General features: G+C 57.0%; 2 protein-coding genes across 2 annotated transcripts in view; one reads left to right on the forward strand and one right to left on the reverse strand.

The window, feature by feature from the left end:
- Positions 1 to 23,331, reverse strand: part of TCEA2 (transcription elongation factor A2) — a 64,274-nt gene that overhangs the window by 17,119 nt on the left and 23,824 nt on the right. The window lies entirely within an intron of this gene.
- On the forward strand, positions 11,462 to 15,739 carry SOX18 (SRY-box transcription factor 18). Its single transcript, XM_057400956.1, has 2 exons — positions 11,462 to 12,139; positions 13,965 to 15,739. Exons 1-2 carry the CDS (start codon positions 11,725 to 11,727, stop codon positions 14,813 to 14,815), a joined length of 1,266 nt encoding a protein of 421 aa, XP_057256939.1. The 5' UTR covers positions 11,462 to 11,724; the 3' UTR covers positions 14,816 to 15,739.

Here is a 23,331-nt window from a genome sequence, read left to right on the forward strand (position 1 = left end):
GGAGATGGGAGCAGCCGCCACAGGCTTTGCCAACACTGATTTTGAGGAGGGGTTTTGGTGCATCTCCCCTCCTTTTCACTATGAACCTGCCTTGTTGGCTCTGCTGGGTGCTTTGCTTTGGGCTTGTGGCTGTCTCCATTGGCACCGCAGCCACCACAGCAGGACCTCTGTGCATCACTGGTGAGTGTGCCCATAGCACCGATGGCCAAGCCATTCCTGACCATGCTGGGGATGGTTATTCTGATGGTCAAACCATTCCTAGCGCTGACCATGCTGGAGATGCTGATCCTGCTCTTCTTGCCAGCTCAGATTTGTGGGAGGAGGAGGAGAAATCCAGGGGAACAATCCCCTAGACATGAGCTCGTGCCAGCCACAGAATAGAAGCAGGGATGTGCCTTTTGTCCCCATCCTTGCTGCAATTGTGTCATATCCTCTGTCTCCCAGCCCTGGCACCAGGGACAGTTGACCCTGGAGGCCAAAATCCTCCATCCAACCCCATAAGAAACCCAGAGAATTTAATGCTAATGGTGACTTGGCATTTCTGTCTTGCAGCCTGTCCTGTCTTCTCCTCCGAGGAGCCCCACAACCTCCCACTGCATCTGTCCTGGAGCTGCTGGTGCCTGGGGACGCTGCCATCTGGTCCTCCTGAGACAAATCCTGCACCAGGAAGGGCTGCAGCCATGGAGGGATGAAGGGGAACGTGGCCTGGACCACCCTGCATGGGAGCCCATTTGAAGCAGGGAGCATGGAAGGGAGGATGTGGAGATGTCTGTTCCTCTGGGCTCTGCTCACTGTGAGTGCCAGGGTGGGGTTTGGGACCTCCAGCTTTGCAGATGCCCTTCAAGAGGCCCTTTGGATGTTCTCTAAACCTGGCTGCTGTTCAAACTAATAATGACAGGGGCAGGAACGAGTGCTGAGCCCGTCACACGTTGTGAGATGCTCTCAGGGGGATGATGGACCAGAAGAACCGTGCCAACCAAGTGGGTCCATGCTGCCGTGCCACACCGGCCACCAGCGCTCTCTGGGGCTGGTCCCAGTGTGCGTGAGAGCGTGTGTGAGCGCTCAGGGCTCCTTTCTCTCCCCCTCTCCGTCTCCTTTTATTCTCCTCCATAAAACATAGGAAGTCGAAGCCATTCATTTTGCTATTTGTGTCTCCCTCCCCACGCCCCGGTTCCCTCCCTTGCCCCCTGCAGCCTCGCTGCTTGCCCAGCATCCTTGACCCCGAGGAGTCTGGTGTGTCTGCACTTCCCTTTTGGCCCGTGGAAAGCACCACTCTGAACTGGGGCCTTGATAAGTCTGCTGTGGGAAGGCAGGGGCTCCTGGGCTCTCACACAGGGCTTTCCCATGTAGCACTTCCTATGCTGTCCCTGCTCCATCCCCAGCTCTCCGGATGGCCGTGCCCTGCCGTGGCACCAGCTTGGTCCTCTTGTGACCTGCTCTGTGTCAAAAGGCACGGTGCATGGAGGGAGGCATCCTCCCGAGGAGGAGGATGAGGAGGATGCTCAGCTCCTCTCACCCATAGCAAAGGATTGCAAAGGGGTTTCACCTCCCCAGCCCATTCTCCTGTTGGTTATACAGAGCTCTGATGTTGTCTCCTACAGGGGTTGGGATCGACAGGACCTGTGTCCTGTCTGCAATGGAGCAGAGCAGCCAGGGCTGGGACTGAGACCTTAGAGGGGATGGAGACAGGGATTGACTGGCAGAGAGGGAGGAAGGGGATGCTCAGAGAGGGCAGCACAGAGGGGCTTTTCCCAGGAATACCATCCCTGAGCTGCCCTGACAAAGCACAAAGCCCTCAGGGTTCCGTCCATGGGCTAGGGTCTGCAGTGATCCCTCCATCACCACCATGATGAGGACACAAGGACTTTGCCCGTGCATGGACGCTCACCTCACAGCCCACCAGCGAGGCAGAGGGTGAAATCAGGCAGCGAACAGGCAGAGTTTGGCTTCCTCCATCCATGGCTGGAGCGGAGGCTGCTTTGGCACGGCTGCAGGGAGCTGCGCAGGGCAGATTCCCCCCCATGGCAAAGGCTTCTAGGGACGGATACGTATTCATGTACCTGAAAGGGCTGCTGGTTGAACTGGGAGGACTGGGAGGAAGAGTCTGATGGGTGAAGTCAGCAGGGTGGGTGGCTCCATTTGTCATGCTGAGGGTGAAGGCAGCGAGCTCCTACCTCATCCACAGAATCGGCTACAGGTTGGAAAAGACCTTTAAGATCATCACTCCCAATATTACCCCATTGCCTTCATTATTCCCTTTGAAACCCCTTGCACACCACATGGCAAGGCGGCTCAGAGCCCTGTCCCTGGGGTTTTACCATACCCGCAGCCACGGCACCGCAGATAAGAGCCTTCTCCCTCTTATCACCCCGCCAGCGGCACTGCAGCCGGCTCAGCAGCCCCATGGCCGAGCCCCGAGGCCTGATCTCATCAGCACACTGCACACTCGCAGCTCCAACAATGACCTCCTTCCCTGCCCGACACAATTCCCAGAAACACAGAGCCTCCCGCTGGAGCCTCCCGGGGGAAGCGTGCCAGCCGGCCTGTCGGCACCAGCACGGCCAGCGCTGCCAGCCCCAGCTCCGCAGGGAAAACAAGGGTGTGCTATGGGGAGAGGCTGAGCTGGAGCCCCACGGGGCATCCTTTAGCTGGTCGCGCTCAGGAAGACCCCCTCCTTCTGGGTGTTCACCACCAAGTGCTTTGCCCCATCCCAAATACCCCCTTCATGCCTGGCTGCCATCACCCTGCCTGCTCCGAGTGCCCGCCGGCTTCTCAAAGGATGCTCATGGGGCCAAGAGGCAACACCAAGCCCAAAGCGGCCAGGTTGGGAGGTAACCCCTGGCCCCAGGGGACCCCCAGCTCCAAGAGGCTCTTCTGCATCTCGCAGCATCACTGAGCGCCTCGGTCTGCTGGAGCTTTTCCTCGGCACGTTTGAGTAATCACCAGTGCAGCTTCCAGCTGGAAGATGTGGACACCAGGCATGGCTGGATCATGGAATGATTAGAGTTGGAAAGGAGCTTAAAGCTCATCCAGATCCAGCCCCTGCCACAGGCAGGGACACCTTCCGCTAGAGCAGCTTGCTCCAAGCCCCTGTGTCCAACCTGGCCTTGAGCACTGCCAGGGATGGGGCAGCCACAGCTTCTCTGGGCAGCCAGCCTCTCTACCCCACACATGCACCAGCACCATCCTGCAGCCCACAGGGATGTGGAGCAGCACCCGGCACGGTGCAGTGCCTGGGATGCCAGCACGGGTGCGAGGCTGCTGTGGGGCAGGAGGGCCGGCACGGGATGCACTGCTCACAAAAACACATGGGGGATGCTGAGGAGGACAGACTCGCTGGCTGCATCGGGCTTCCTGCCCCCTGGCCACGGCTGACATCATTGCTCCCGGTGGGAACGTCCACCTCAGCCCTGCTCAGCCCCTCACAACAGCCGGCAAGTTCCTGACCTCCTGCCGGGCTTTCCAGCCTCCCAAAGAGCTCCATGCTACCCCCTGCCACCATGGCACGGCAGCTGGCAAACCTGCATCCTCTTCCTCACCACCTCACGAGGCGATGGGATGGAATGGGTACCCCATGTGCTGGGTGCCTCTTCCCAGTCTCTGTGAGGTGGCTATCTGGAGACCCTCTGTCCTGTGCTCTGGGCCCTGCATCCCTTCAGCACACTCTCTGTACCCTCAGTGTGCAGCACAGGGGCATGCGGCAGCCCTATGGATGCTGCTTCAGAGGTGCTGCTGCTCTGGGCAGGATGATGGCTCCATCCCACACATCCTCCTGCACATCCAACCCAGCCCAATACTGTATGTTGACCAAACCACCCTCCATGTAGATTGACAGGGGAGCTGCAAACCTGCCTCCTGCCCCTGCCCAAACCTGCTGCCATCAGCACTTTGCTGCAGCTGCTTCCAGCAGTGCTGCTCTAAGAGCTTTTCCCAACTTCACCCCCCCCTCTTTCCTGGCTCCATCCTTCTGGCTCCAGCCCACTGGGGATGGAAGGTTTCTCCTTCCCCAGCACAAATATAACTGTAATCTGCTATACCCCGCTGCTGATCCCGACGGCATCCTCCTGTCCTGAGCTTTCCTACAGCGCAGCCTTTACACCGGTAATAGCACCAGGCTCCTTCTCCCATCATTGTTGACTCGACAATGAAAACTGTTTGTATTATTGTGTCCCCGAAGCTTTGCCAATAGCACATGTGTCCCGAGCTGATAGCAACAGGCTTTGGCAAGGCTGCGGCTCCATCAGATAAGAGCCTTTAACCTTATTTCTCCAGCTCCAGCACACCACGGAGGGCCGGGCTGTGGCGAGCTTTTCCCTTATCCTCCCAAGCGCTTCCAGATCCAAGCGAAAGGAGGAGGGAGATGGAGGTGTTCGGGGCTGGCAGCCTGGGAAGCAGCGCGAAGAGCCCTGGAGGGGGCTGGAATCATGGAGCCGCTTTCCCAGGCGGTTTAAGGGCTCAACGCGCCGCTGTCCCGGTCCTTCCTTAGGGAGCCGCCCGGCTCCACCTTGGCTCGGCTCCCTCGCACAGCAGGAGCGCAGCGCAGGGGGAACGCTGGAACCCGGCGGCCCTCGCACGCTCCCGCCTGGCCCGCGAACAAAGCCTTTGCCTTGGAGCCCTTCCCCGCTGCCTCCCGCCTGCCCCCCGGCAGCAGCCTTCATCCACGGAGGGGGGCCACGGCATCCTCCTCCTCGCACCCTGCATCCCCGGGGTCCGCTCACAGCATCCCCGAGCCCCGCTGCTGAGGTGCCCTTTTCCCTCAGCTGCAGCACAAAGGATGCGCTGAAACCACAAAGCAAAGATGTTGCCCGTGGCAAGCTTTTAAAGCTCATTTTTAGGCGAGTTTACAGGGGGGATGAGCTGTAAATGCAGCACCTTCTTGAACGTTTCCCTTCCCTTCATGTCCACATGCAGCACTGAAAAGCAAAAGTTGTTCCTCTGCTTGCAGGGAGGAAAAGCTCTCGGGCCCTTTTCTTTATTCTTAGGATTATTCCTGTAATTATTAGCATTGTTCTCTCTCAGGAAAGAAGCACTCTGTGAGAATTACCCTGCTACATCCTGCCCTTTGCCAGGGAGGGTATTGTCTCTTAGGGGCCTGAGGAGAGGCGGGGTTACCCCATGCCCTGCACATCACATGGGGAAACCGAAGCACGAAGTCACAGCAACATCTAAGCTCCCTCTCTTTTCCACTTAGGCTGGGCACTGAGGGTTGCCCTGTCTATACGCAGGTGAGGTTGCTCTCAGCATCACCACCGTCCTTTCTGCTGCGCAGTGAAAGCAGAGAGGTGGCCACAAGACCTCGTGTGCAAGGAGGTGGGCTACGAGCTTCAGTGAAGGTTGTCACTTCCAGGGATGCAGCTAAGGGGTCCTCTTCCTCCAGGGATGCTGCGAAGTGTTCCCTTCCTTCAGGGATGCTGCAAAGTGCTCCCCTTCTTTAGGGATGCTGCAAAGGGCTCCTCTTCCTCCAGACCTGGCCAGGGTGATGCTCAGAAACCTGAGAACCTCCTCCCCAGCGTCCTGTGAGCAAACCAGCCCCTGTGTGGAAAAACCCAAGCAGAAAGTGCTGGTCTCGGGCTGCAGATGAAGTGGGGAGAGGGGAGCGCGGCACAGCCAGCAGCCATCTGCCATCTGCGGCAGCGCGGTGAGGTAATGCCTTGTGCTAAGTTGGAACATGTCGGGAGCCACAGCAGCTCTGGAGAACAGCAAACCTTCCCCAGATGGAGACATCCTGAGCTGCTGCATCAGCCCCCATGGGGAGGGAGAGGATGGGTGACCCCCCCCTGCAGCCAGCAGCCGCCCTCCCCTGCTTGCTTGCCACTGCAGAGAGGCAATAACCAGCTCAGCCCCTGCTGATGAGCAAAGCAATGGAGGTGTGATCGCTGCATTGACTGTCTGAATCCCCCTCTCCTCCCCTGCTTCGAAGTGTCATCCTCATCCAGGTGTAGCACAAGCCCATTTATCCGTGGTGCTTTCAGCTGGATGATGCTTGAAGAGCAAGGGATGAGCAAACACCCAGCGGAGGTGGGAATGCACAGAGCAAGAAGAGAAGGCTCCTTAAGGGGAGACCTCATCACAGCCTTCAATACCCAAAGGGGCTTTAAGCAACCTGGAGAGGGGCTTTGGACAAGGGCCTGTAGGGGCAGGCCAAGGGGAATGGCTTGAACCTGCCAGAGGGGAGACTGAGCTGAGCTCTGAGGCAGAAGCTCTTCCCTGTGAGGGTGCTGAGGCGCTGGCACAGGGTGCCCAGAGAAGCTGTGGCTGCCCCATCCCTGGCAGTGCTCAAGGCCAGGTTGGACACAGGGGCTTGGAGCAAGCTGCTCCAGTGGAAGGGACCCCTGCCCGTGGCAGGGGTTGGAGCTGGAGGAGCTTTAAGGTCCCTTCCAACCCAAACCAGGCTGGGACTTTGTGATGGTCAGGCAGTGCGGAGCAGTGAGCATGAGGAAAGAGCAGGATCCCAGCTCTTGGCTGCATCCCCTGCACAGACACCAGCGAGCAGCACTTTCTGCCAGTCTGAGGGATGTGCCCAGGATCTGCACATGCCCCAGGGACACGATGCCACAGGCAGAGCTCCTTTGCTTGCTATAACCGAGAGATGAAACTGTGCCGAGGGGAGCAGCTGAACAGCAGCCAAATCTGCTCCTCGGCGGCTTTTCTGCACTCTGTATTCATGTATTTGGCATGAGCAGCTCCCCATTGAGGTAATTCATTAATGCTGAACCAAAAATGTGTTTATGGGAGCCCTGGAATACTTGGTAGAAGTGTAAGACTTTCCTTCCTAAAAGCCTGGGCTCTCCCTCTGATGGGAGCCGAGCATTGAAGCAATGACTGCTGCCCTGATCAGCTGTGGGGAAGCGACTCCAGCCCTGCACCACGTGGCAAAGCCTTTCCTGGCGTTATCCTGGTGGGATTTGGAGCCTGGGAGCTCTGGGTTTCACAGGGAGCAGGTTGGGGAGCAAACATGGGGTGATGTGGGTGGAAATGAGGCAGCCCAAGGACCATCCCTGGAGTGCAGGCAGGGGAAGGGAGGCAGGATGGCCCTGGTGAGGACCACGAGCTCTGGCTGCTGCCCATGAGGAGCAAGCAGCCTTTGGGGGTTAGCTGTGGGTTTCGCTGCTCGCACAATGGGTACGGCTGCTGTCATTCCAGTTATAATCCTGCACAAACAAGGCTGACCTCTGGTTATTGAAAAGAGCTGAAAGAGAAAGACAACTCTCCCCGCTTCCTCGGATGCGGTGCCCGGCTGCCGGGCTTGGCCGGCACCGTGCCGCTGTGCCCCAGGGCACCTTCCCTCTGTCCCCAGTGCCCTTTGCTCATCAGATGGAGCTGGAAGCCAAGAAAAAGAGCAAATGAGAAGAAAACTGCTGAGCTGGCTGTTCATAGAATCCCAGCCTGGTCTGGGTTGGAAGGGACCTTAAAGCTCCTCCAGCTCCAACCCCTGCCATGGGCAGGGACCCCTTCCACTGGAGCAGCTTGCTCCAAGCCCCTGTGTCCAACCTGGCCTTGAACACTGCCAGGGATGGGGCAGCCACAGCTTCTCTGGGCACCCTGTGCCAGCGCCTCAGCACCCTCACAGGGAAGAGCTTCTGCCTAAGAGCTTGTGCCTTACAACTCCCCCTGTTTCAGTTTGAACCCGTCACCCCTTCCCCTATTGCTACAGCCCCTGATGAAGAGCCCCTCTCCAATGGGGCTGACTACAACCACCTATCCTCTCCCCACTGCCCCAGCTTGTGTGGAAAGGGGCTGGTCCTTGGCCTGGGGACATGGGGACGTGTCACCCTTGCACAGAGGTGGCTGCTGCCAGGATGCTCCTAACACGGATGCCACAGTGCATCTGCTGGCGCCCTGCAGCCCCCCCCAGCACAGCCAGCTCTGCCTGACCCACTGAACCCTTCGTGCCGGAGGAAACCAGGCGCTGGAAAAGGGGAGGCTCTGGTGGAGCAGGGAGCGTTTCCCAGCAGATGACTTCAGTGCCAGCAGGGCTCACACACACCCACAGCCCCGAGTCCTTTGCTCTGCAGGAAGCGCCTTTCTTTGGGAAGCCTTTGTTCCAGCGAGGCTGCAGCAGCCGCGGGGGACCCTGCAGGACCCGCCTGCATGGGGGCACATCTCGGGGTGCTGGGGGGGGGCACTGGGCTGGGCAGCCCTGCAAGAGTCCCACATACTCCATGAGGAATGTCCCTGCTCCCCTTGACCACCCCAGGAAAGAGCATCGCCCTTGGGATGAAGGAGCGGATGCGGGTGTTGGTCCATCCATCCATCCTGCCTGGCCACATGGTGCTGGGTACCTGTGTTTTGTGGCCTAAAGATAACGATGAGCTGTGATGAACCACAGATCTCTTCCTGTGAAATCTCTCATTCATCCAATTGGATGCATCTCGGTGCCAGCCCCACACCGGTGATTGATCATGTGGTGGTTGACTCATTTGTGGTATGAACACCTCTAGAAGCAAGACTGGTCCATGTGAGGGGCTGGATCCTGCCCTTGCCCCACTGATTTCTCCCCTTGTGCCTTGCACCCTCTGCAAAGTGAGAGTAAAATGCCATTTTCCCATCATGGTGGCACAGCCCCTGGCGCTCCCGCACCCACCCGCAGCCAGGAATAACCACCACGTTCAACCACCAGCGCTCATCCCTACCTTCCTCCATCCCCCCGTTATCCCCCCCACCCCTTGGGATGGTCCGGGCGGTGCCACATCTATTTTTAGGCCGGTGGGAGCCGGGCTGGCAGGAATAACCCTCGGCACGGGCTGGGAGCAGGCAGGGAAAGCGCCTTTGTGCCGGGGCGCAGCGCGGCCGTCCCGCCCCACTTCCTCTCTTAGGTGTGGTGCTGGGATGCGAGGAAGGGAAGCGGGGAGGGGGGGAAGCGAATGGCCGGCCCCATAGAACTGAAGGGGGTGGAAGGAAAAGCAATAATAGGAGAATAAAGCCCTGGTGCCGGGTGCCTGCTGGGGTCCCGCTCGCCCGACGCCAAGCGCGGCGAGCACGGGTCACCCGCTGGTGCTCACCGATGTTATCTCTGCGCAGGGATGTGCAGAGCTTCCTCTCTCTGTGCTGTGGTCAGCGAGGAGCCGGGGCACAGGGTGATGGGAGGGGGTTTCTGTGTCCGTCCCCACCAAGAACCCGAGTATGGACCCCATGCAGTGCACCCTGCACCCCGGCTGGTGAGGGTGCTTTTGCTCCGCACCAGGGTGGCTGTGAAGCAGCGTGGCATTGCCCAGGCAGGCAGCGCAGCCCCTCCATGCTGGTCCAGGCACTTCTGGATGCTTTGCACCCTGGCATTGTGGCACCCAAGCATTTTTAGGTGCTTTGGATGCTGCTCCATCCTTCCTCGCAGCTTTCCTTCCCTTCTCTCCCTGTTTCATCCCTCACCCCTCCTTCTCCAGCAACCATGCCCTTCCTTTTCCTATCCACCACCCTCCCTGGCTTTTTCCCCTGCACTGGGATGCAGCACCAAAAGCAAGTGCTGGATTTGCAGACATGCTGCAAGGCAGCGTTTGCACTGCATGCGTGCTCTAGGGTCCAAGTCCTGGGCTTTGCTCCAGGAGGTCCCAAAGTACCCAGTTCCACAGGGACAGCAGCACTGCTCTGATGCCATTCCCTGCAGAGGATGTCCACGCTCAGAGCAGTTGCATGGAGCAAGCGTGGCAGCAGGCACGAGGCTCTGTGGGTTTGTCCTGGCTCTCAGCATCGTTTCCAGGACAGGGAAAGTCTGAGCTTCCCCAGTCCCACCCTGCTGCAGCTCATCCCCACCACATCCCAAACGCCAGCCAGTGCCACCAGCTCCAAACCCAGCTCCAGGCCAGCTCTGAGCCCAGAGGCCAAGGATGCTGCTGGGACCACCGGGTGGATGTGACTGGGGAGAAGGACCAGGACCGGCAGCAATGGGATAATCCTGGTCTATCCCCAGCAGCTTCCCACACTGACTGCCCCGATGCTGCTCACTTCACCCCACAAGCAGCCACAAGCCCTGGCCTGGGGACCCCCATCTCCCCCTAGCACCCACCTTGCTGCTCCCTAAGGCAGGGGCAAAGAGCCAAAGCCTCCAGCAGCTCCAGGACAGTGATGCTCCAGCTCCCTGGAAGACGGGGAGAGCAGAGAGGAGGCTCCTGCAGCTACAAGGGCTCTCCCATGGACTGGTGCTGATTTGCTCTTGCAAAACACTAATAAGAGGCTGCAGGAAGGTGAAGGGAATCTATCCCGAAGCCTCCGCCGCTCCCGGATAGCGCTTGAGGAACAAGCGAGATGAGGCTTTGGGATTTGTATTTCTTTTTGCAAGGCCTTTGTTTTGCTCAGGGTTAACAGTGATCGGCTTCTCCAAATCACTTCCAGACACACAGAAACCATGGCATGCAATACCACACCGCTGCAAGGAGGCTGCGAGCCGGGCGCTTGCGCAACTCGGTGCCCCAAGTCTTCCTAATGCTGAGGGTCACATTTTGGGCTCGGGGTTTGGGTATGTCCATAGTCGGAGGGGGGGTGCTTGGGGCTGGGGCATCCTTCCCACATCAACCCGATGGCCTGGGGGGGTGTCGGGGAGCCAGGGTGTTGTGTGAGCACAGCTCTGCTTGCAAACGGGCCCTGCAGAGATCATAACTCCTCTGTGCCAAGAGCAGGAAGGACCTTCAGACCACCGAGCCTGATGCTTGGCACTGGTGGCTTCCTGATGGCAGAGTGCCATAGGGATGCTGCTGTGCCATGGGGATGCAGCCGTGCCACGATAACCCGCCTGCCGATGGCAACTTGCCGTAGGGATGCTGCAATGCCACAGGGATGCTGCTGTGCCCTACAGCTTGTGTGGCAATGGCATGGCCATGTCAGCCCCAGCAGCACAGCTCAGGAGGTTTTAGCTGCTATCACCCCCAATCCCTCAAGTCCCTCGGCTGACAGGCTGGAAATATGTGTGTTTCCATACAAACAGTGCTCAAAAGGAGCAGTTTCTCCCCATCCCGGCACTGGAATTCCCACCAGAAAATGCCAGGGGAAGAGGGTTTGCCCCTGCTTCACCCCAGAGCTGCTCCCGAACCCGGGCAGGGAATGCCGGCCAAAACACACACACACACGAAATAAAGCCTAAGGGAACTCAACGCCGAGCCCCCAGCATCCCTGTCCGCTTGCAAACAGGCAGCCTGGCAGGCGAATCTAAACGCTTCCCTGCCTCGGCTCGGCGGGTCTCAGCCAGCCGGGAAAGAAAGGAAAGGAGAGAAAGGAAAGAAGGCAGAGAGAGAACACGAGCAGCCCTCGTCTTGGGAGGAAGGGAGAAGGGCAGGAGCGTCCACACCGGTCCGAGCCCGGCCCTCCCCGGGTGGCTCTTCCTGCTGGTGCCTGGGGACGCCCCCCTTCCTCCTCCTCCTCCCCCTCATCTCCTCCTCCTCCTCCTCCTCTCCCTCTCGTCCTCCTCCTCCTCCTCCTCCCCTCCTCGCCTCTGATTGGTCCAGCCCTGCTATATTTTGCCCCTTCCAGCCCAACATCATCCCAAAAGTTTTTTTTTTTTGTGGGGTGAAAAAAGGGAAAAAAAAAAAAAAAAAATAAAAGAGGAAAACCAAAAAATCCCCAAGAAAAGAAACCAAAACAAAGCGACCGAGCGCAGGTTTCCCCTCGGAGCGCAGGCGAGGGCGGCGAGCGGCGGGGCTGCTGCGCGGCGGCTGCTGGAGCCGGTGGGACGCGGCGGGGACCCGGTTCTTTCTGCGGCACCCGGTCGGGTCGGACACAAAGTGCTGTCCAGCTGGAATGAATATATCTGAGTCTAACTACTGCCGAGAGGAGATATCGCAACCCCGGGGCGACTGTTCATGGGTCACCGCCGCCGTGCCGGCCGCTGAGCCCGGGCTCGCCTTCCCTCGCCCCCCGGGAGCCGCGTCCCCCGCCAGCCGCACTCCCAGCCCCGAGCCCGGCTTCGCCTTCGGCCCCGGCCCCGGCGGCGCGGCCCCCGGTGCGGCCCCCGGCGCGGCCCCGAGCCGCTCGCCCAGCCCCGAGCCGGGCTATGGATACAGCCCCCCGGCGGGCCGCGCCGAGGGCAAGGCCGGCGAGGACTCCCGCATCCGCCGGCCCATGAACGCCTTCATGGTCTGGGCGAAGGATGAGCGCAAGCGGCTGGCGCAGCAGAACCCAGACCTGCACAACGCCGTGCTCAGCAAGATGCTGGGTGAGCGGGGAGGGCTGCGGGAGGAGGGCAGGGATGTGGGATGAGGGCGGTGTGGAGTTAGGGATGCGGGGATGCGAAGGGACGGGGCTGGGGATGCAACTGCAGGAGTGGAAGGTTGCGGGATGCGGGGGTACGGAACCAGGGATGCGGGGATATGGGACGGGGGATGCAGGGGTAAGGGTCTGGAGATGTGGGCTGCAAGAGTATAGAGAGATGGGATGCGGGGGTACAGAGCTGGGGATGTGGGGATATGGGGCTGGGGATGCCAGCGACAAGAGTAGTGCTGTGGGATATGGGGGTATTGAGCTAAGGACAATGGGTATGGGGCTGGGGCTGCAGACTGCAAGAGTACAGGGCTGCAGGATATGGGGGTACAGAGCTAGGGATGTGGGGCTACAGGGATGGGAATGTGGGCTGCAAGAGTACAGGGCTGTGGGATGCAGGGGCATGAAGCTGAGGAGGCAGGAATGGGGGGGTACAGGGCTGGGAATGAAGGGATAGGTGGTTGTGGGACTGGGAATGTTGGCTGCAGCAATCCAGGGCAGCAGGATACAGGGATATAGGGCTTCAGATGCGGGCTGCAGGGGTATGGGGCAGTGGGATGCAGAGTTACAGGGCTGGGGATATACACTGCAGAGTTACGGGATGCTGGGATTCAGGGGTACAGAGTTGGGGATGTGAGTCACAGGGGTACAGGGTGTTGGGATGCAGAGATAGAGGGCTCTGAGTGCAGGATGAAGGGGTACAGGGCATTGGGATGTACACTGCAAGGGTACAGGACTGAGGGATGCAGGCTGAGAGGATTTGAGGCAGCAGGACATGGGATACAAGGATATCGGGCTGCACTAGCCGGGGTGTGAGGGTACAGGATTGCGGGATGCAGGCTGCAAGGATATGGGGCTACAGGATGCAGGATGTGAGGATACAGGGGTGTAGAGGCTGGGTTACAAGGATGGGGTGCTGTGGGGTGTACAGATCGGGTGATGTGAGATACAGGGCTGCGGGCTGCAAAGTTAGAGAGCTGTGGGATGCGAGCTGTAGGGATATGGGATGAAGGGAGGCATGGATGCAGGGATGTGGGATATAACGGTTTGGGGCTTTGAAATCAAGGACTGCAGAGTGCAGTGCTACAGGGCTGTGGGATATGGTGTTAGAGGATGTGGGAATATGGGGCTGTGGGTTGTGGGATGTGAGGATACAGAGCTGCCTGTATGCAAAACACAGCGAAACGGGGCTGCGGGATGCAGAATACAGGGCTGTGGGTACACAGCTGCGAGGATGCAGGATATGGGAATACAAGGCTGCAGGATGCGGGATACACAACTGTAGGATGCGGGATGTGGGAACACGGGAAGCAGGATATGGGTAGACGGAGCTGCAGGATGCGGGACTACGGGAAGCAGGATATGGCAGCAGGATGCAGAGACACAGGGCTGCAGGGACATGGGATTCAGGATACAGGACTGCAGGGTTTGGGAGTGGGCAATTTGGGCTGCAGAGGTGTGGATGCGCGATGCAGGGAATCAGGCACACCAGGGACCGGGCTGCGCTGAGAGGCAGCAGGATGCAGGATCCCCAGCCCTGACTTTGAACCCCCATTCTGCTGTGCTGCAATGCTGAGCCTGATGTGGGGACATGGGGACAGTCCTGCTTGGGTTCCCATTCCCCGGCCCTTCCTTGTGCCAGCACCAGCACCCCATTTAGGTGCTGCATTGCCCAAGGGAGCCCTTCCCACCCCAAAGTCTCCATGTGCCCCGATGCCCATGCCCCGACCAGCAGCGGGTGGCCGAGCTGATGTGACGAGAGCTTTGCTTTCCCCTTCCAGGCCAGTCATGGAAAGCGCTGAGCGCCAGCGACAAGCGTCCCTTCGTGGAAGAGGCCGAGCGGCTGCGCATCCAGCATCTCCAGGATCACCCCAACTACAAGTACCGCCCAAGGAGAAAGAAGCAAGCCAAGAAAATCAAGAGGATGGAACCCAATATCCTCCTGCATAACCTTTCCCAGCCTTGCAGTGACAACTTCAGCATGAGTCACCACGGTGGCAGCCAGCCGGGCCACCCCCAGCCTCCCCCACTTAACCACTTCAGAGAACTCCACTCCATGGGGTCGGATATTGAAAACTATGGCTTGCCAACTCCTGAGATGTCTCCCTTGGATGTCTTGGAACAGACCGAGCCGGCGTTTTTCCCTCCGCACATGCAGGATGACTGCAACATGATGCCCTTTCGCGGCTACCACCACCATCACCAGATGGAGTTTCCCCAGGAGAAGTGCATGGGGCGGGACGTGGCGGTGCCCTACGCGCAGACCCCTTCGCACTTGGCCGACGCCATGAGGACTCCCCATCCTTCCAGCATATACTACAACCAGATGTGCTCGGGAACTCAGAACGGGCTTTCTGCCCACCTGGGCCAGCTCTCACCCCCTCCTGAAGCCCATCACATGGAGAGCGTGGATCACTTGAACCAAACCGAGCTGTGGACAGACGTTGACCGCAATGAGTTTGACCAGTATTTGAACATGAGCAGGACTCGTCCCGAAGCCTCGGGACTCCCTTACCATGTCTCCCTGTCCAAAGTGACTCCTAGAAGCATCTCCTGCGAGGAGAGCAGCTTGATATCTGCCTTGTCCGATGCCAGCAGCGCTGTCTACTATAGCCCATGCATCACCGGTTAGGTTGGCCCCACCATCCGATGCTCGCAATGGAGAGCCCCGACTCTCCTCTAGAAACAAAAAGCCATCCTCCTTTAACCACGAGCTCCATCATATTTAGAGTATCTCATTAAACGCATCGCTTTCTTTCTGGTTCTTTTCCTTTTCTTTTAAATCTTATTCCTATTTTTCATGGGGTTTTGGTTAAGACAAAACTCCATGCTGAACTCACTGATATACCATATAACTATATAACACAGATAGACGCCTTTCCCAAGCACTCACCTGCCTTCCCGCTTCCCGCTCCAGCCCTCGGCAGGGCGCACCTGTAGCTCCCACCAGCTCCAAGGGGCATTTTTAAGCCAATTCCAATAAATCCTGCCTGAAACAACCACCACCAGCATGAGCCGAAGCGACCTGCTCCCAGTATTTAACCCAAGGGCAGGAAAACTTGTGGAGGGAGGGGAAAACCATCACTTTTAGGAAGACTTTGCCGGGGCCATTAAAGAGTCGGCGCCCGTTAGGGGTGGGCTTTAGGACAGTTTTTACTGTATTCTCAGCAATATATTTTAATTGGGCAACAAAAGTATATTTTTACTAAGCATTTTTATATATGAAATGGTATTTAATGTCTTTTGGGGTGTCGGGGTTGGTTTTTTATTAGACTTTTTTCAAAAGAAATCAAGGGATATCCATGAGATCTAAAGCATTTATGTAGCAAAGCTGGATTTAAAAAGAAAAAAAAAAAAGGGAAAAAAAGGGGGAAAAAAGGGGAGAAAGGAGGAAAAAAAAAGGAGATATTTTGTGGAAAAGGGAATGTCAATGTAAATATTGTGGAACAATCGACTGGAATTTTTGTACAAAAGGGAACTACGACTGCAAACACTTTTTCTTGTATGGAGAGCAAACTGTTTTATACTGGTTAATTATTAAAACATCTTCATCTAATTGCTCCCATCTTGTGTGCTTGTTGTGTGAACACATATTTTCCGCAAATCCATGTTGTCCCAACCGGTTCCAGATTGCTGCATCCGTTGATTAATGCTCTGACAACCTGGCAAATGGATTAATCTCCAGGCTGCCGCCCGCCCGCCTGCCCCGGCAGCCGCCTCGGGCTCGGTGAGCACGGCTCTGCTCGGCTCCGGAGCGCCGGCAGCGGGATGGGGTGATGCTGCTGGTCGTCCCCCCCCCCCCCGTTTTCCTTGGAGATGTGCTCTGCAGGAAAAGCTGCTGTTCCCACATCGAAACACAATAAAACGTGCGATATCTGCCTCGGAAAACGGCTTCGGTGTGGTTCTTTTGCCAAGCTGGCAGCGCAGGGTACCCATGGCTCATCCCGGTATCCCATTGCCCTGGGTTCGGCACTTAAACCAGTGCTGAAACACCCCCAAAACTGAGCCGGGCTCCTCCAACACCTTCACTCCTATTCCTAGGAGCTGGAATAAAACCCATTGTGCCGGAGCCCTTCCACCTCACTCACTGGCTGCTTCCACGGGTCTTGCCAAGAGGTCACCGTGCCCTGTTTGCCCTGTTGGACTCAGCTTGGAGCCACCGGCGCCTTGTCCCATTCCCATGAATCATTTTATGATGCACAGCTATGTTTCTGTCCCCTTTGCAGAGGAGCAATGACAATCTGTTGCATAAAAGCCTGGTGGCATCCGTTCCTTGAACGCTGAGTGATTTAAACCAGGCTGATATCGCCAAAAAAGGCTATTTAACAACTCCCCCCCCCCCCCCCCCCCCCCCCCCCCCCCCATCAAATTGAATAGAAGAAGAGGGGTTTTTGCTGTTGTTGTTGGCAAAGAATTGCCTTTTAGGGGAAATGGATATTTAACAAATGACATTAATTTTCAAGCTTCTCCTAAATTAAATTCACATTAGTGTTAACACGACTAAATCCTGACTCACTTCTTCTTTTTTTTGGAGGGGGGGTGTTGTTGTTTCATGTGAAGCACCAATAAACGGGACCAACTCCGGGGGCCGGCGGCGCGTTCCCATTAAACGCCAGAAAGGCGCTTCATTGTCTTTCCATATACAGTATGTAAAAAGGGGGAATACATGGAAAAATGACCTCACTACCTACACGGGAGGGCTGGCGGGCGCCCGGCGGGTGCCAGAACCCCGCGCTGCAGCAAACAAACACAACACCAAATGAGAAGCATCCTGTGCCGCCGCCGATGACTATGAAAGGAAGCAGCCGTCTATAGGCTCCATCCCCGTAGCGGCTTGGGAGGAAGGAGACTGGGAACAAGGAAGCTCTGACTTGTTTTCCAGCTTCATCATCCCCCCCCCGCCATCATCAGCTTTCAGGTACCTTCCCGGCGAGGATGCGATCACTTCCTGTGCTTCAAAGGAGCGATGCACACGCTGCTGCTGGCCCAGCTGCCCTGCCGTGCTGGGGATCACATCACAGAGGAAACGTTAGGTCATTTCTCTGCCGTAGAAATTCCCTTCTTTCCCCATGGCTCTGGCTGTGCCAGCTCGCCTCTGATCTCAGAGCACGGCTAGAAATCCTTGGGGTGGGTTTTTGGCTGTGGTTCCTCGCTCCGGTACGGCATGTCCTGGGTTTGGGTGCTTGACGGCGCCGGCAGCATGGTTGGGAATGAGCAGGAGCTTTCCCAAAGTACTTACACTGCAAGCTTGGAATCTAACCTTGCCACGGGGATGGGAGGGGATCAGGGGTCTCTTTATTATGAGGGTGCTGAGGCGCTGGCACAGGGTGCCCAGAGAAGCTGTGGCTGCTCCATCCCTGGCAGTGTTCAAGGCCAGGTTGGACACAGGGGCTTGGAGCAAGCTGCTCCAGTGGAAGGGGTCCCTGCCCTTGGGACAATGAGCTTTAAGACCCTTCCAACCCAAACCATTCCATGATTCTATGATGCTTCCATGGGGCTGGGGCTGGTACCAGACTGAAGATTGGTGACGGATGCTCGCTCCCATCTGTAAGCACACCAGGGATGCATCAGATTGAAACCAGTGCTGCTGAGTCACTGTGAAAGCATCGAGCAGTGCCGGCTCCTGCTGTGCCCACCCATCCACAGGTCACCAAGACCCAGCAGCAGATTTGGGTCTGCATCACTCTTTTTGCTACCAAAGCCTTGGCTTGCATCTACACAAAAGCAGGCAGGGCCCTGCCAACCATCCTGCCTAACCCAGCCCTGGGTGTTTTCATTAATAATAAAGCCTAATTGCGATTGAGGCTGCGAACAATGCGTGGCTGCCCCATCTCACCGGCCAGCCCTACCCCAGGTCACGGGGAAATGAGAAAGAAGGGAAAGGAGAGAGGAAGAAAACAGGAGCACGGGTTTGGGTCAGATAACAGCAGGCAGAAGGACCTGTGCCAGACCCGGAGCACGCTGCCTCCTCCCTTTGCTCGGTGTTGCACTAGGCCTTTTTCACCTAAACTTGCAGTTTTGACACCAAATCCATTGTGAAGGGTCCCAATCCGGGGTTGTTCCTCCAGGATGGTGTGATTGGTACTGGGTTCGGGCAGGCACCTCCCCATGTTATCAGAGATGCTCCATCACGTTTTAGCCATGGCCAGAGCAGGATTTATCCCTCTCCAAAGCCAAGCTTGGACTGGGTGGTTGATCCAGCCCCATCAGGCAGGCAGAGAGCAGGGCAGAGCACGGAAGGGTGCTGAGTCCTTGATGAGCTTTAACCACAGCACTCATTAGCTGGGTTTGGTTTGATGCTAATTGCTCACCTCCCAGTTTCCCTGAACTTTGGCTATTTTGTGGTTTTGCTCAGCCCGAGGTCACTTAATCCAAACCACAGGTCAGGAAATCCACTGGGGATGGGATGCAACAAGCAGCTCCAGCCGTGCCCATGGGAGCTCAGCAATCCCTGTGCCCATTGGGATACATCCTGCTCTGCTCGGGCACTGGGACCGGGCACAGCCAGAAAGCCCTGAGCTCCAGGAGTGCTTCTGTGCTCCCAACATCACCTCCTTCCCCTGCCTCCATCCCCTGTGGATGTGCTGGGGCCAGGAAACCATCCGCCAGCGGTGGCTCAGGTGTGACGTGGGGCTGGAAATAGACGGGCTGGAATAGTTTGGGGATGATTTCACTGCCGTTATGGCTCAGGCCGGGGCTGTTACTGCACAGCCCCTTCCGATTTTTATGACTTAATCCCTCCAAAGCTCCAGGCCTGATGGTTTTGGACCAGGGAGGAGGAGCGAGGAGCTTTTAGCAGGTCGTTATGGCAGAAATATGGAGAAGGGATTTGACAGGTATATGTAGACCATGACAGGCCCATCCTGCCGCTTCCCCGGGTGGCTGTGGGGCAGGGAGAGGGGGAGATGCTGACCTGGGAAGGTCCATCTGCTCCGTGTTCCCTGGGGCTGTGGGGCTGTGCATCCCTCAGGGGCTTGCTGCCCCACACACTGGGGCTGCTGCTGCAGAGGTCCCCACATGCATGAATGATGCTGATGCCAGGTACACCAAGGAGAGGGTTGGGGTGGCATGAAGAGTGTGTGTGTGTGTGTGTGTGTGCATCCCAATGTGTCCATGTGCAAACACGTTTGAGTGCATGCCTTTGTGTGTATCCACGTGTGTGCATCTGTACGTGTATAAGTACCATCGTGTGCATCCATGTGTGCATGCATTGGTGTGCGTGTTTGCACATCCCTGGGTACCAATGTGCATGCATGTGTGTGTGTGTGCATCCATGTGTGTGCATCCCAATGTGTCCATGCGTTTGAGTGCATGCCTTTGTGTGTATCCACATGTGCACATATGTATCATTGCATGCATGCACTGGTGTGCATGTTTGCACATCCCTGGGTGCCAATATGCATGCATCTGTGTGTGTGTGTGTGTGTGCGTATCCATGTGTGTGCATCCCAATGTGTCCATGCTTCTGAGTGCATGCCTTTGTGTGTATCCACATGTGCACATATGTATCATTGCATGCATGCACTGGTGTGCATGTTTGCACATCCCTGGCTGCCAACGTGCATGCATCTGAGTGTGTGTGTGTGCATGTGTGCAGCATGTATATGTGCGTGTGCCCTGTGCATCTACATGTGCATCTATGTGTATCCATCTATCTGTACATGCACATGTGTGCATAATCATTGATGTCTGTGTGCGCATCTCCATGCATGCATGCTTGCATCCATGTCCGTGTGCATCTCTGCCTGCGTGCCTGTGTGCACATCTGTGTGCATGCACACGTGTGTGTGTCGCCTGTGCACGTGTGTGTTCTGCTGGAGGTTCACTGCTCAGGTTTATAGACGTTCTGGGGGTTTTATGGCATTATGGAGGGCTGGATGACATCACCCCCATATTAAAACAGCATGTGCCAGCCGGCGATACGCCGCTCCGAGGCTCCGGGGCAGCCCGAGCCGTCCTGTCCCGGAGCACACCGGAGCGATGGGAATGCCGACATGTGCCCATGGACACGCAGCCCCGATGAAGTCATCCCAGCTGGGATCTGGAGATGTTAAAGGGGAATCTGAGCCTCTCGATCCATGCATTTTGGGTGCTCACTGCCACATGTCCCTGCGGTGGGGACGTCGGTGGGAACGGGGCGATGCTGCCGGTGCTGGTTCCCCACCAGGCAGCTGCTCTGGAGCTGGCGATGGGATTATTTTTCCCCTCGTCTTCCACCACAAAAAGGATTTATCAAAACCAAACCTGTTTGTGGGAAACGGCTCCAAAACATTTCCTGACTCGAGAAAAAGAGCACTGGAAAAAAAAAAAAAAGAAAAACTTTCCAGGTTTTTTTAGCTGGGAGGCAATCCGTTTGGAGATGTAACGGCATTACATGGCGCAGGGGTTAACCAAAGGGAAAAGGTTGAAATGTGAAAAGCGGTTTCCAACGTTCCCAGCACAACCTTTCCTTCCCGAGCAGCGGAAAACTTCCCAAACCTTCCCCAACTTTCTTTATTGCAGCCCAGTTTGGGAAAGGAAATGTTTGAAAATCCCAACGCTCCTCTCAGGACAGGAAAGGCTCCATTTCCTCGGTGGCCGTGCCCGGAGCAGCCAGCCCGGGTGGCAGAGGAGCGTGAGGTGATGATGGATGCTCTCCTCAGCTCTGCTCTGGAGCAGTTTCCCAGCCGCGGGCAGGAATGCTGAGCACTGCTCCAGCACTGCTGCAGGCAGAGGAGGGTAAACCCCTGCTGGGACCTGGGGCTGTGGTATCGTAAATAATACAGGTTTGGGGACAGGAAGAGAGCATGAGCCACTGAGGAACCCCTGATGTGCCCTGGGAAGGATGCACAGCCTGAAGCTCCTTTATCCTTACTGTGAAATTCAGCCTCTCCATCACCGATGGAGATCTGGCTGTGGTCCCCCAGCTCCTGGCATCACCCCGCTCACGTTCCTCCCTCTGCCTTGCGGTTACCACCAGCTCCTGGCCCCACATCATCCATCCGCTCACCCAGCACTGTGCTGGGTCCCCTTCAGGCCATAAGAGGCAGGTTTGGTTCTCATTGAATGGGTCATGGGGGAGTTTGGGGCTCTCAGCAGAGCTGAGCCCCACAGGCATCCCTCAGAGCCACTTTGTGCTCCTCTTCTGAGCTCAGCCAGCAATGCTGTGTGGCCAAAGTGCCATGGAAGGGTTGGGAGTGCTCTCCAGAGGTCACCAAACCCAACCCAGTTCAACACAACCAACATAACCAATACAACACAACCTACCCCAATACAACCAACACAACGCAAAATAACCCTACCCAACCCAGCACAACCCAGTATAACCCAATCCAAAATAAATCAACCCAACTGCAGTCAACACAACCCAACCGCAGTCAACCCAACCCATCCTAACCAACCCAACCCATCCTAACCAACCCAACCCCTCCTAACCGATCTCACCCAATACAACCCAACCAACCTACCCCAACCCAACCCAACGCAACCCAACCAACTCAACGTAGCCTACATAACCCAAGCCAACCATCCTAACCCAACCTCTCCCTCAGAGCAAGTCTTCCCATCACCTCCCGTGCAGCCCTTCTGGGTCATTCCCAGTGGAAATCTCTCCCTCCTCCTGCGCTCAGCAGCCCCAGGGGGGGTCGATCCCTGCAGGGAACTGAATCATGTCCCCCCCACCAGTGCGGGAGCGTCACAGACTGTCTGAGGCTCGTCAGGAGAGTCAGGCCAGGCCGCGCGGGGCCGTTCTGGGAAGCCATCCAGCCATCCGCTGGAGTGAGGAGTCTGCCTAAAAATGACTCTGCTGGCTCCTCTCCACGCTCCGACCGTCCCCATATGGAACGAATGTACATTTTCCATCAATTGTTTGTATTTTTCATTTAAAGAAAGAAGGGGGAGAGAGGGAGAGAGAATGAAAAGAACAGGCAGCAAGCGAGCGGGGCTCACCATCCATGCGGAGCGCCGGTGACAGCAGATAGGCCCCATCGCAGAGAGGGAGAAACACTGGCCAGCGTTCAAGAGACTCAAACGTATGGTATGAAACAATAAATTTTAAGTGTGTTTTGACATATTTGGTGGTCTCTGCTTCACGCTTAATGAGCGTTGGTCCATGTTACGGGGGAACCGCACAGCTCGGGGTGGTTGGCAGGCTGTGCTGGAAGGGGTCGGTGGCCAGCGAGGCCGGAGGTAGGCGTTGAGGTGGTCCCAACATGTGTGTTTCCTAAGGGAATGGGGCAGGGGGATGTGGCATGGGGGAATGGGATGATGAGGGCACCGCAGGGGGATGAGCGGTGATGCCAACTTGGAGGAAGAAGCATAAGGATGATGGAGTTGGGTTAAGCTTGGCTGGGGGGACACATGCAACACGATGGTGATGTCCCACGGCAGCATCCCTCACACTGCAGGGCTTGGGCAACCTGTGCTTGTATCTCCAGCCCTCCTGCTGCTTGCTTTGCCTGCAGGAAGAACCCCGGCCTCCTCCATCCCCATCACCACAAAGAGAAAACCCAGGGGACCAGGAGAGGCGAGCGCAGCCCTCCCGCATCCCTCGCCGCTGTGCCAGGCTGCCCGGCTCCCCCCATCTGACAGGGTTTGATCAGAAAGATGGACATGAAAGTGGAGCTTGGCTCTGGTTTCTCTCTCATTCAGAACATTCAAAAACTATTAACTGCGGTGGGGGTAAGGGAGCAGCTGGTTTTAATCTTGTGCTCTTCCAATTGTGTTGGGTGTTTTTTTTTCTCGCTGCTTTTCGCGAGCACTCTAAGTGACATGGTTACATGTATTTGATTAAAAAGCTGTAATTCAACGAGTGCATTTTCTTGTACTGTACAGAACGCCTTAAAGACACAGGGTTTATTTACGGTGGTCTCCCGGTTTTCCAGCTCCGCCGAAAGACAAGATGACAGGGAACGCGCGGAAGGGGGGACGCAGAGGGGCAGAGGGGGACATGCGATCCCACCCGGCTTTCCCAGTGCAGGGATCATGACCAGATCCTTCCCTCTCCTGTAAGGCTCAGCCTGCTGCCACCAGCCTGGTCCTCGGGTCCCATCCCACATTCACTGAGCTGCTTTTTGGTGTCCCTGAGGTCGGGGCTCAGCTTACAGGGGCTGGCAAAGAGGGGACAGTGAGGGGGGGATGCCTGGTCCAAACTGGTCCCCATCTCGCCAG

Source organism: Pezoporus wallicus, unplaced genomic scaffold (genome assembly GCF_028554395.1).
Source record: "Pezoporus wallicus isolate ANWC-B61680 ecotype Strahan unplaced genomic scaffold, APGP_CSIRO_Pwel_v1 contig_11133, whole genome shotgun sequence".
Taxonomy (NCBI): domain Eukaryota; kingdom Metazoa; phylum Chordata; class Aves; order Psittaciformes; family Psittacidae; genus Pezoporus; species Pezoporus wallicus.